This window comes from Opisthorchis viverrini (genome assembly GCF_000715545.1).
Source record: "Opisthorchis viverrini unplaced genomic scaffold opera_v5_10, whole genome shotgun sequence".
NCBI lineage: Eukaryota > Metazoa > Platyhelminthes > Trematoda > Opisthorchiida > Opisthorchiidae > Opisthorchis > Opisthorchis viverrini.
The window spans coordinates 2,705,845-2,719,402 of NW_008751666.1; the positions used below are offsets into that span (position 1 = coordinate 2,705,845).

The 13,558-nt window shown below is 42.7% G+C and overlaps 1 protein-coding gene across 1 annotated transcript in view; it reads right to left on the reverse strand.

Annotated features, from left to right (window-relative positions):
- T265_12688 (hypothetical protein) overlaps positions 1-7,569 on the reverse strand; it is a gene marked incomplete at both ends in the record, with an annotated part of 18,409 nt that extends 10,840 nt beyond the window's left edge. Inside the window, 2 exons of the mRNA XM_009164951.1 lie at positions 1,673-1,742; positions 7,385-7,569. Of these exons, the coding sequence (XP_009163215.1) occupies positions 1,673-1,742; positions 7,385-7,569 (255 nt within the window). The remainder of the gene's footprint in view (positions 1-1,672; positions 1,743-7,384) is intronic.
- Between the last annotated feature and the right edge of the window lie 5,989 nt (positions 7,570-13,558).

The following is a 13,558-nucleotide window of genomic DNA, read 5'->3' on the forward strand; positions in this document are numbered from 1 at the left end:
GACATTTTCGCGCGTCCTGAGAAGACGACTTGGTTGACGCACTCCAGGAGCGGTCTGACGTAGGTCCCACAGAGTATTTGGAAGCCCATGCGAGCAATACGAGAGAAGTTGTGTCGGATCATCCGTAAAATGGCGAATGTGTTTTGGGCCGATTTCTAATGGTACGGCGAGAAGGACAAGTTTGAGGAGGCCCAGATGCCCAAATCATTTTTGGCATCTATCCTCATGATATTTTCTGGTCCGTTCTCATCATTCATAACGAAGGCCTTCGCTGATTACCCTCCAAACGACATATGGACGCACTTTTCATCATTCAGAGGAAGGTGCCAGTCGAGCGACCACTGCTTGGCAGCGTCTACATCCATTTGGAGGGCACTGGCATTGGAACTCCAGGATTTCAAGTCGTCCGCAGAAAGTAGACATGGACTCGCAAGAACGTCTGGGAGGTCGTTGACGGGGATCAGAAACAGGACTGGTCCCAAGTGGATAACTCGCCGGCGGTAACGGCCGACCCTTATCGGCTGTGTGGTTGTTAGGTCAAACATTTTCTAACCTCTCATTCCAAGAGTAAAACTGGTATAGATGCTTCCACAAATAAAAACGTGCTGGTCGTCTAGGGAAAACGTCTGTCTTCACAGTCCTATCTCACAACCCCCGACACCGCCTTGTAATGCGACGACTCGCAGTCTACGGTCTTGTTACGCTTAATCTGACCGCACCCCTTTTAATCATCCTGGCACGGAACGAATTTCAGTACATTACTTACGCCCGACCACCACGTCAGGGTGTCACCTCCAGATGGCATTGTCTTTGCATTAAAGACTGTTCAAGTCACATGAATCAAATAAACATCAAGTTGTGACGAGCGCGTGGACCCATAAAATATCTGAGAGTTCTTTCGATTGGGTTCTGCGTAGACAGCCGTCGGAGAGCGGTTATTCGGCGCACCAACTATCTGAAATGGGAAATACTGCTGCCTACTACGTGTGCGATCTGGGCGTAGAAACTTTTTACCATATCATCATCATCATCGACAGTATGACATCAGTGTCCAACATCGATGCTTCACTGCCGTACTTTTATCATATCCCCGCAGTGTATGAGTTGGTTCGACAGTGAAAATCTGTTGACCAAATTTTGTTCAAACGTGGTATAAGTAAGTGCTAGGCCTTCTCGGAGTTGACGCTACTCAAGAGAAAAGGTTTCACGAAACCCGAGAATCGTTTCATAATCAACTGATTTGAGGCCAGCGACCATTTTTGAACATTAAACAAGCACAGTGTGGGTTACGTCATCCTTGCGCCCTGAGTAGACACCTTGGTTGGCACGTTCAAGCACCGGTTTGACGGAGACCCCAATAGGGTATCTAGAAGCAGGTAAGAGTAAAGTATGCTGGATCATCCGTAAAACGACGAATGTCTTTTGAGTTGACTCTTCATAGAGGGATGAAGACATGTTGGAAAAGAACCAGATACCTAAATACCTCTTGATACTTATCCTCATAATGTGTTCTGGTCCATTCTCCTCATGCACAGAGACATTGTTGAGTCTCCTACAAACGACATGCGGACGTACTTTTTGTCCTTCAGACGTTAATCCAGTGACCATTACCTTGTAGCGTCTGCATTCATTTAAAGTGCAGTGGCATTTGAACTCTATGATCTCAAATTACCTGCAAAAATGGACATGGAATTGAGGGAGCATCTGGGAACTCGATGAAGTAGATCAAAACTGGGACGATTCTAAAACGCAGCTTTGAGGAACTTCAATGTAGACCGGCGCTGGAGAAGTGTAGGTCGAACCTCTTCTCACTCGGAATGATCTGTCTGATTGGGATGCCTTGATCCAACGAAGGACTTTCCCTTGAATCCCGTAAGACTCGAGTTTGTGGAGCAGCGGGATGTGTGGGACCCTATCAACTGCTTTTGAGAAGTCGAAAAATATGCCAACCGATATGAGTCCTTCGTCGTTGGCTTGGGTTAAGCTGCGACGTTTCCAGACTTTTTCCGCCAGACGTATGATGACTTCGGAAGACAATGAAATGCGGTGAGCTGCGAAGATATGAACAGAGGTTAAAATGGATCAAAAACGCAACAAACGCAATGTTTTAACGTAAAGATTTTATTTCACTCGCTAAGTTTTTGCAGCCAAGAGCATTGTGCGGCTAATGGCCCCTGCATCAATCGGAATGATCACTTTTATTTGAGGAATTAATTCATTGTTATTGCCACCAGCGAGCACCCGGGAATCCGGAGCGCTGGAGTTGATGATATTTGTATCTAGAAATTCTATTTCGCATACCTGGACTACTGGTGCCATGGTCTACGGGGTAATGAGTGTTGTATTGTGCGGTGTAAGCGCTGGTTAATCATACTTGAAATCAGCCGCCCGAGGAAGAACGGTCTAGCCTTCAACCAGGGGGTCAGGGTTTCGGAACCCCTTGAGTTTCTTGAGACAAACCATTCTGGCAATCCCAACGAGAGAAGAACAGCTGTAAAGCGCTCACGCACCGGCCCAATTTGCAGGGTAAAATCTTTGTCGCCGACCACGAAACCTCACCACACCACCAACAAACGATAAGCGGCTCGAAAAAATTTCCATGATGAATGGGAACCAGAGGCCTCATCAATTGGACTCTGACCAACTGCCAGTTATCGCTATAGCCCATCTATATGAGAGTTACGCTGCACTCCTAAACAAGTTAAAAAGCATCCGAAAATAAGGTGGAAGACTGCATGTTCGAGTGTCTTCGAAGTTTAAGGAGACGCGAATTGCCGATGAGCTGCAATTGGGATGAGTGCTCCCTGGACTTTTGGCTTAGACTAAATCCGGTTGCAGGAAAAAGTCACCAGCATTTTAACCGGATGCAAAAATGTGGCCTAGATTGCCTTCATTTACCGGACAACATCTCTGCTTAAAATTGGCCAATATTTTCTCATCGTGGAAATCTTGTGCAATCTCGCATGGTTTACGGGTCCAGGAAATGGCACATGAGAAGACCGAGCTGATAGGTAGTGGATTTAGCGGTTGAGAACCTTAAGCGAAATGGATGGCACTCCGCCGCCTATATGTGCTGAAGATTTGGAGTACCTAGTAAAGTGAATACTGAAAACCAGGTTGTTTAATAAACTACTGTATCTTTTATTGATTCGGACTACTACCTCGGTATCAATGTACCCTAAAGCCAGCTATGCCGGGTATTATGGCAATAACAGTATCTCAGAGAATGCATCAATATTGTTTGGTACCGGTATTGGAAAAGATGTTTCGTGCGTTCTAAATGGTAAACCATGTACAGCATTCATTCCTCCATGGACCATAGTATCGGTATTCCAGCTACTCAAAATAAAATATTCTTACGCGGAAAAGTTAACGCTAACCGCTGAATCCGGAAAATTACTAAATGTTTGAATGTATGAATAGAGAAACTTCACATTGCAACTTAAGCCGGGGTTGTTTTTGTCATAAAAAATGGTTCACCGGATAAGAACGAACTTTTCCAGATGTTGCCAGGGCGGTTGAAACAATTCGTTTATAGTTGCATAAACGTGGCTTGGGGTGAGCCACCAAGAGTATGAAAGGAATAGGTGAAGTCTTACTTTCATACTCGTGATGGCGATTTCGTGTCATCGCTGCGTCAAAATATGTTTGCTTCTGGACAGTTGCGTACAGCCGGCTTCAAGGCTGTGGTGATCCGATGAGGGATGCCCATTCCTGCAGCCGCCGAATTTGGGTTAGCCGATGGGTTCAACACAGGTAAAGTAACATGGGTTTTTGAAACAGTTAAAACTGGATCTGGCTTGAGTTGTGCTTGGCTGCTCACATCGAAGTAGAATAAATACATCGGCCAAAATGAAATGCAATACAATTAGGGCCGTTCCACCCGTCTACTGAGGACAAACACGGCTTGCAAACACGCTCAAACGATGTTCCTGGATTATGTTCTTCGTTGGGCTCAAGATCGAGTGGATCATTCTTAAAGCTGTGGTAAAACGGATGGGTGCTTAACTTCAGGAATAGTTACATCCTCACAGGCAGTACAAAGACATGACTGGCTTTATATATGGGCGCCCAACAATGCGCGGAATTGAAGCTCTGAAATGAATGGACTTTATCCGGTAATGATGAGGTCATGCATAAAACGGCCTGATCTCAGCGGATTAAGCTTTGCGGACGAGATGTACGGTCGACAGGTTTTCACCTAGCTTATAGGGAACATAACGAATTGAAACAAGATTGGACCGTTTCATCTCAGAGGCGGTGGGTAAAAACAAAGACAACGGCATGAAAGAGGTAAATATAAAGTGTGCCCCCAGCATAGATATGAGACTGTAAATTGTGGAGAATGAGAAGATAAAACAAATTATCCAGAGCTGTAGAAGTATTCCGGCCACCCGGTCGGCCAAGCCGGACCAAAGCTGGAAATCAACATCACACTTATCCGGCACCGGAACCAAGAATATTGTTCTGGTCGGTGCTAACCCCAGTAGGGATGCCGCAACTTGCTAACCTAGACTTTGTGCGCACTGTGCGCGGCGGTTGCCTCTTATGGCTTTGCATTCATCACTGATTATGTCCCGGAGGTACCGGATTCAGTCGCAATAGACACCGTTGCGCTTTGCGCTTTCCCTCTGCTGATGGACAAAAGTGTAACCAAATGAACTACATAGTCATTAGCACAGTAACGAAACAACCTCCTTGGCTTTTCACGTTACTTTCGATCGTGATCTTGCTTAGTTTAGTTTTCTCATAGGTATCTCGGTAAGGCATAAGACACCAGCTTCTGTGCTTGCTATCAGAAAACTGTCTGACTCGTAGGCTAACCGATCGGATCAAAGCGGTCTCAGCGATGCCCGGAGTTCCGCTTCCTCCTAGGATTTCAACCGTTAACATAACGATGGGACTCCCACAATCATACGTTTTATCAATTGCGTGGGTAAGTTTATACGTACGGTGGCAGTTTTGAATTGCTTTCTAGGACCATTTAAACTCATCACTTGGTTGCCATGCCGTATATATGCGATGCACAGAAAGATGCCTGATGTCGCTCGCTCTGCTTGCTTCCGTGTAACTGGTTATGTCGGCGTTTGTGGCGAGTCGCTCAAGTTTCTTCGCTTCCATTTATGATTGTCAGACATGTATCACCTCCGGGTATTTTTTCGGTTTTCTGTTGATATCATCATGGATTGTAAGATAAAAATCCAGCAAAAAACGTTTTTGCTTGGAACAAGCGGGTTGCATTATTCTGTTAGTTGGCCATCATCTATTGAAACTGATGGAATGTGGGAATTGATGTCCCTCTTTTCCATTAAGGTGTCAGTTATTATTGTGGGATTTTATTTTCATACACACATCGAAAACATCATATTGAAGTGATCAGCTTTGCTCCAGATTCACTTATTTAGGGAGGTTCTTAACAGATCAAGTTAGAGCAGGAATCACTCTCACGTGCAATACTTCCATTTCTTATTATTTCATCAGCAGTTACAAGTGAACGAGGGAAGAAATAGGTGCAATCAGCGTTGCGTAGTCTTACGTGTGTGCGTATGTGTACGTGCTGCTAGCCGGGGATGGCCTTTGACCGCGATCAGTTGTCCGGTTGGTTGCTCTATTATCCCGCGTCCCCATTCACCGATGTGCATGTGATCTTTGAGCTTGGCATCTCCCGCCCTCGAAAGGTGGTTGGAGTTGGAGTGACCTTTATCCTTTTGAGTCACGGCTTGTGACTTATTTTGGTTCGACTCCAAAAATTCCTCCCTTTCTTTGTGTGTGAATCAAATATTCGATCCTCCTTGAGTGTTCCGGTTGAGATGTTGGTCTTTTGTACGTACAGGTGCGTAAATTGGATCCAGATTGATGCACCGGTTTATCGAATATGCCATGGAGAACCATGCGTCCAGAAATTTTCCTCCCTGTCTCGTGTCTCTATGTGCCAAAATTTCTGCGCTTTCCAGATTGAATTTGTTGCCTTCTTGGCCCTCGTGTATAAACATTAAGGACAGAGGTCATGCCTCCTGATATCCGCGTTGATTTCCTTCATTTGTGTACGTAATTTCCTCGCGGTTTGTCCGACGTGGAATTTTTTGCATTAGTAATGTTGCCATAAGAAATAAATAATGCTGTAATAAACTAGCTATTGCGCACTGATGTGTTCCAGCCATTTCGACCGAGAAGACGGGATGCTGATTTAATCTAAAAATGCCGTTTTACCTGGCTTCGACGGACGCCAGGTCCAGTGGAGCCAAACTTCAGAGTCCTTCTTGTCTACAAACGTTTCCATGTGCATAAATACGACCCCTGTGGATTGGTTAAACGTAGGATACTACCATGTTTAGATGAAGTCCAGTTCCATGGACCCGTGAACACAGTGATAGCCTTTCGACATTTCCAGGATTAATCGGGTGGTGCCTTTAGCATACAGCACGAGACAATTTTACTTTTATGTGGAACAGTGCTGTGTAACTTTCCTAAGTGGCGACAGCAAATAGACCTATTGTTGTGGACCCAAGGTGCTCAAGGATTCGCGAACTAAAGGACCTCAGGAATAATACTCAAAAGGGACGCGGATGAGGAAACAATCATGCTGCTGGCAAACCTTAATCATGTTATCTTGTCTTCAGTTCAGTGTGAGTGTACGTGCGTGAACCTTATGCGTGGAGATAAACCTTAGTATCCACGGCTGAGACGTGACAGGAACACCCTCGGTGCAATGTAAGCAATCAAGCTTGGGTTCATTTGCACTCCATATTTTGAGCGTTTGAGATTCCTAGGATTGTGCCTTACCGTTTGGAGTGATCGTGTGTTGACACTAGTGTGTTGTGGTAGGTTGTTTCAGACTTGAGCAACCAAGCCGACAACTTTGCATTCTTCGCACAACCAACCAGAGTTGCGGTCAGAATTTCAGGCACACGCATCAGTATTGGGGGCTGAAATACCGCCATAACATATTCTCACTAAGCTCTTTATTCTATGCCACTGAATCATACTAAATCTTACATTGGTGTGCCCAGACACCGTCCAGTGAGAACATTTCTCGCTCACTCACCCCAACCCACTCACACTTGCAGCATCGTCCTATTTCAAAGAGCTTCATCTTTGCAGTATTTTAATAAGACACATTCTAGCAAGTAGGCTCTGTTTCAGTGGCTACGGTTCCGAAATTAGCTAGTGCCGGGATGGTTCGTCACCCCTGTACCGGCTATTTTCTGGCCAAATATATAGCGCAACCCGAATCCGGAGCCTTCTGTTAGATGGCGCAACTTTATATGGACGCAATTTCTCATGTCCTTGAAAAATTGGAAGTGAACTTATCCTTTTACGGATGATCCGACGCATCTTCTCTCGTATTGCTCGCATGGGCTTCCAAATACTCTGTGAGACCTACGTCAGACCGCTCCTGGAGTGCGTCAACCAAGTCGTCTTCTCAGGACGCACGAAAATGTCACCCTCATTGAGCGTGTCCAGCGGGCCACCACGAGAATGGTTGCCGGCCTCAAATCCGTGGACTACGAAACGCGTCTCGCGATGCTTGATCTCTTTCCCCTGGAGTACCGTCGCCTCCGAGGGGACCTAATTCTTACTTGCGCCCTGTTTGAACAAAGCTTGGCAAACAGGTTTTTCACCGTTGACCCAGCAAACACCCGGCGGGCACATAGTAAGAAAAGTTTCAAGCTCAGGGCACACACATTCATTGGATAAATTTTTTCTCGTTTCGGGTAGTAGGTGTGCAGAATGACCTCCCTCCGACGGTTGTTCACGCTCCTTCTATAACCCAGTTTAAAGCACTATTAGACGTTTATTTATGCGAATCCTCGCGCTGGCAAGCATACTGCCCCGCGCTGAGAACATAAAGAGCGGTGCTACACCCTTTTTCCACTTGTACCTTTCAGGTGAGCGACAGCCACTGACCAGCAAGAACAAAACCCACCCGGGAAACTTGGGCAAAAGCCTCGATCCTGTGTATCAATCCGTGAATCCTTTCAGAGCTCATATTTGTTTTACCGGTTCAAATTCATTAACTTAACGTAAATAAAAGCTACCTGAAAATTCAAGATGTAGAGCATAAATTCTGTGATGTTCTCTAAGCCCAAATTTGTAAGTCAGCAAATATCACCTACGATACGTAGTACTTTGTGAAAGTTCTTACTGTCGACACTGAGCTTGAGCTCACCATCACGCAGGCAACCACGGGGATGCAATTGTTCAATCAGGTGAGTTGACGACGATATTTAATTTTGTTTCACCAACAGGTCTGCGAGACCATTGGTCTCCGAGAAATATGGTATTTCGGTATGTATCACGTGGATCAATCGGATTCAATAATGTGGATTGATTTAAATAGAAAGGTGAGTAGTTTTGTCAAATGTCTAGAATGACTTTTAGGCGAGCGCTTGATATAATATGGTTGTGAGAATTAAGTTTTGTACCTATATCGGTATAACCAGACGAACTAGCAGAATTCAGCGCAGCGTAACAACCATCACGTATGCATTCGAATTGCCGAATATATACAGCATATGCAATTGTAAAACAAGACAATAATGAATAGAGCAATGAATAGGGTATCAGTCATGTTCATCGCAAAGATACATGGATAAACGCCTTATTAGGCTTATTTAGTGAGATTTTATGCACCAAAATCCTAATAACAAAGTTTGCCGTTTGATTGACTTGCTATTTTCAGTCGGTCACGTACTAGTCAAAACTTAAGTAACATGGTCACTTAGCTGTGTAATATTAAGTCGGTATCTGATCAAACTACTGAAGATGATATCAATGCCACCGTATATCATGATATTCAGAGAACATGTGAGGTACCAACTTGCTTTGGGGCGTAAATTACCAGTTGTAGATCAAGTGGTTGCATTAGGCCCATCAGGGTGAACACGAAATAATTTCAAATCAAGGGTGGGACCTTATGCAAGAACAAAAGCTGGGAACAAATGCTCCTCCAGCGGTCAAGTGGAGTTTCTTGGTGGTAGGACAATATACGTTGATTTTGAATGCTGGCTGTAAGTTAATTCCGTGTGGACCTCTCCCAAGATTGTTAGCTATCGTGCGTCACCGTCCCAAAGTTTTCTTTTCAAGGTAAACTACTGGCTATAAGTCCAAAGGACGCGAGTTCTGATGCAGACATCTGCTCTGACTATGGCCGCAGCGTTAATGCAACTTGAGGGTGCAACGTGTGAGGATCAGGTGTCTGTATGCGGTGGTTGTATACATGAAACACAGAGTTGGGTTTCAAGGGCTTCGTTGCATAAATTTTCTTACTCATTTTTGCGACCGCAGCTCTCAAGCTGTGGTGGTCAAGAAAATCGCTAATGGATTCAGCAGTTGACAAGGGGAGGAATGTCGTTTCTGAACCTCGTAAGGCAAGTATTTGCTTATCGTCCACCAGTAGGCCAACTGATGGCCTTTTTGTAGTACAAAGTATACCTGAGCAAACAAAAAGCTTCCTAAGAGCCGGATATCATCAGCAAATAAGCTGTGCGGTGAGGACACAGACTAATACACTAGGAAGGCAGGTAATAGTGTCTAGTGCTGAATACTGTGTTGTCATGGGATGTGGAAACATTCTCACCCAGAGAATTTTTGCCAACATAGATACGTTCTGTTCATTTCAGTAGTAAGATCAAAGCATTTTGATTGTTTAGGTTGCTAGTATGGCCCAGAGAATTAAGAGTATATAATGTTAATCTGAATTATGGCGTCCATTACTTTGCTTTTGCGATTCATAATAAGAAATCGTTTTTTAAGGCTGCACCTCCTGTACAAGAATCCATGCTGTTTTGGTAGTAATACTCCTTATTGATCAAGCAACAATTTATGTAGCTCAGGGTACAGTTTACGGAAGTTGTATTCTGGTACTATGTGATGCTACCTTTTGTCCATATATCCTATTAACTGATGTTTAGAGCTCTCTGATTTTTGGCCTCAAATCACCAGGCTTTTTTAGACGACATGCTTTACTTCTGACGGCAATTTTTTCGGAGTTTTCAGTTTGGTTAATAAGCAGTAGTTGAATGCACTAGTAGGTTTTCTCTTCCATAGTTTGTTATTATCTGAACGCCGCTAGATATGACAAAGAAAGTAATCACATAAAAATAGTCACAGTGATAGAAAGAAAGACAAGGTTTCAATAGCATTCGGGGTAATACACAGCCTTACCACCTTTACATGGTCTACTAAGGGCCGAGTGCTGAAGCAAAAGCCGTAACGGCGCGGCTTGAGCGGCTTTAGATACAGTCATATGACTCAGCGTATTTAGTAAGTTGACGTGGCTTCTAGATATTAACTTTCTTAAGAATCAGGACGTTTGATGTCACTTCCGGATTTCTTCAATGATGGTAATCTGCAAAACCAACATTGAAAGCTTTCTTTTGCCTGAAGAAAAACAAAACAAAAATGTCCAGTGGATATAAAACTAGGCACAAATGTTCAGATCGTTTATGCTACTAGCCAATTACTACACTTTTCAATGCCAATCTAAAATGGATAAAAAGAAAGTCGGTTAGAAATAAATACAACGATTACCATAATTAGCTTTACCGGACTGTGACATGTGCACAATGATAGACTTCTTTGTCTTACACCGTTCCTGAGTCTTAAGTTGAGAATTGGGGCCGGAAAATCTTACCAATTATGTTTAATCTTTCTTTAGATAATCATGTGAGCGGTGTTAACTTTACTTCTAGAGACGTAAAAAAGTACAATGTTATAATTAGCTAAGTAGCGTCCGAAATTTGTTCGTTTAGAATAAACTTCTCTATTTCTTGAAATCAGATCAACTGCAGTTGTTTGACGAAATGTTAGTGGCAGATAGGGCAAGTTGACTTTGCTAACTAAGCAAGTACGTTTTAAACACGTATTTTGGGGAACACTAGCCAATCACCTTCGGATGCTGAAATCTTGACTTTAAAGTAAATAAAAATTGATGGGAACCAAGAGGTTGTTTTTATTAGTTGTTATTAAAGTATAAAACCGCATTTGTCGATTTACCGAGGATCAAATGACCAATTAACAAACCAAAAGGGCACTGGTATAGTGCTGTCAAAGTTAACGAAATGGGTTTTTTTGAGATCCACTTACGGACATGTTGTAGAGACAATAAGTGTACGTTTGAAAACTTCTCTCAGGAAGCATACCTGCTACAAGCAACCATTGACCGGTAAACTGTAAACAGTCTATTGCAGCATGTGTGGGCTTTTGTATTTTAGGTAAACGATAGGTTGTTTCAGAAGGTATTAATATGGCCGCTTTTAGGACAGGTGAAATTAGCGAAATCTTTAGACTTTGTAGATAAAAAGTAAAGCAGTCTTAGAACTAACTACTTTGAACAAGTAAATTATTAAGGACTGTTTGGAGCAAACAACAGATCACTAAAATACGCCGAATGTTAGTTTGAATGCATTGAGTAACGTCCGAAATGATATACGTTTTATGGGCACATCTGTCATACATAAGTCGACTCGTAGTGTTTGAGGATTCAATCCCAAGTGTACAGAGTTTGCAGCCCAAACGCCAATTTGATACTTCAAGTACCGAATTATTTTTCTGTGTAAGAGTTTGTTTTTTTCTATTCACGAGATATGTAGACTTTTAAAAGATGCATTTTTTATCAGTTGTTAGCGGCCAAAACTTTTAAAGGATTTACGTGACTCCAAGCATCCTATTTGGATTTTTCGCACAGGACTTTTTGCATTCCTCTGTTATCTAGGTATTTTCATAACTTTCAATCCGCCCCATCTTAGTGCGCATTGTACAACATCGCTACGGTTTTTGTTACAAAATGTGTAGGCGGGATAAATTTAGTTGAGTAACAGGTGATTAAATACTGATGTGAACTGCCATACAGTTTTAACTCTGACAGAGATTCCGCTTACTGGAGATAACACCTTTGGAGGATTCATTACTCGCTTTTCGAAAGGTTTGTTTGTGCAAATCCCCCCCCAAGAACAACAATTTTGATAATTTTATCAATCTGCTCTTGTCTGAGCCTGCATCAAACAGTACATGAACGCTAAAATCCGGAAGCACACTCATATGAAATGAATACGTATCGACATATAGGTGCATCTAAATGCCTTCACGGCTCCTTTGAAAATAAACAAACACTACTACTCCAGTTCGCTTACGTATACATCGCAGTAAGCGAAGATGCATTCGAACGATACACTAAATTATGACGCTTCCTGACATTAGTCACATTGAAAATTACGTAAATGTAGCATTGTATTTTTGTGGGACTTTGAGATGCCTACATTACAGTGTGTTGGTAAGTTTGCTTAAGTGTGCTCCTCCAACGAGGGACCTTACCACATGCTAAAATCATTTGAATCATTTTACATAGATGATGTTTACCTTGAAAGACTATCAGTGTATTAACTGGTTTGTTTTTTGTACATAAAATTGTAATGCCATAAGATGGGCTAGAATGACTACTTTCTGCAATATCAAGCGCATGTGGTGGTGCATAATGGAGATCCTTTAAGGGTGAGTTAAACAGGTGAATATCTGTTACGGGCTGCTCTTGCTTGCATGAAGAACAATAAAGAGTTCATGTGAATGTTGCCTGAAGGGAAATATAGGCTAACCGCACCATCGGTACTGAACTTTCAGGAAGGTCATAGCACACTTTTCAAACAGCGCAAACTATATCCGACAGACTGAAACGAAAATCACAAAACCGGGTTGTAACTGTTTGTTTTATTGTTTTGACAAGCTTCATTTGAAAAATAAAGAACTGTTACATGAACGATGGTATGCGTCATTCAACGTAGCCTAAACTGAGTCTGTTTTACGTTTGTGGAGTGCGGAAAATTAGTGTTAGTAAACCCAACGAATGTTTTAATTTGCGCCATTAAACAAAATGACCTAGGAAATGCATAGTCCTCCAAAATAGAGGCGCGCACAAAAATCTCTAACTGGTCTTAGTTTAGTGAAAGTAGAATTTTCTGAAAGAACACATATGCGTCTCACGAACAAATGCCTATTTAAGTATATCAAGCGTTCATACAACAAACTAGCGTATAAGCATTCACAGTATAACCAAATCCAAGTTTAGTCTTTCTAAAAACTTAAACACAACTTAAATGGGCCCTGTTGAGAAGCCAATACGTTGCACACGTGGGATTTAAACACGTATGGAAGCATTCTCTACGTATTTTCGCGAAGGTTAACGCAGGCTTCCAGGTTTTTATTTCAGGTCTCCGCAGTTGTGTCAACCCTTTGGTAGTAATGAACACACTAGTATGCATGCTGTGGTTGTGTTTTGGTAGGAAATTTCATATTATACTTAACTCTAGAGGCTAAAATCATGACTGTGTAACTTTAGTTACCCATCTCTGTAGTTACCATCTTTAGGGCAAGTGCTCATCAAATGCATAACGTTTTCTAGCTCAGTAAGGTGTTTTACTACAGGAGATGAACTTCATTGTTCCTTTCAAACGATCTCTCTTGTAAGGAGACAAAAACAGTACTAAGTCCCTTTCGATAAACAAAAGATCACTTTTGATTGGTCCGTCGACAATTAGAGGATAACTGGGGTACATAAAAAGAA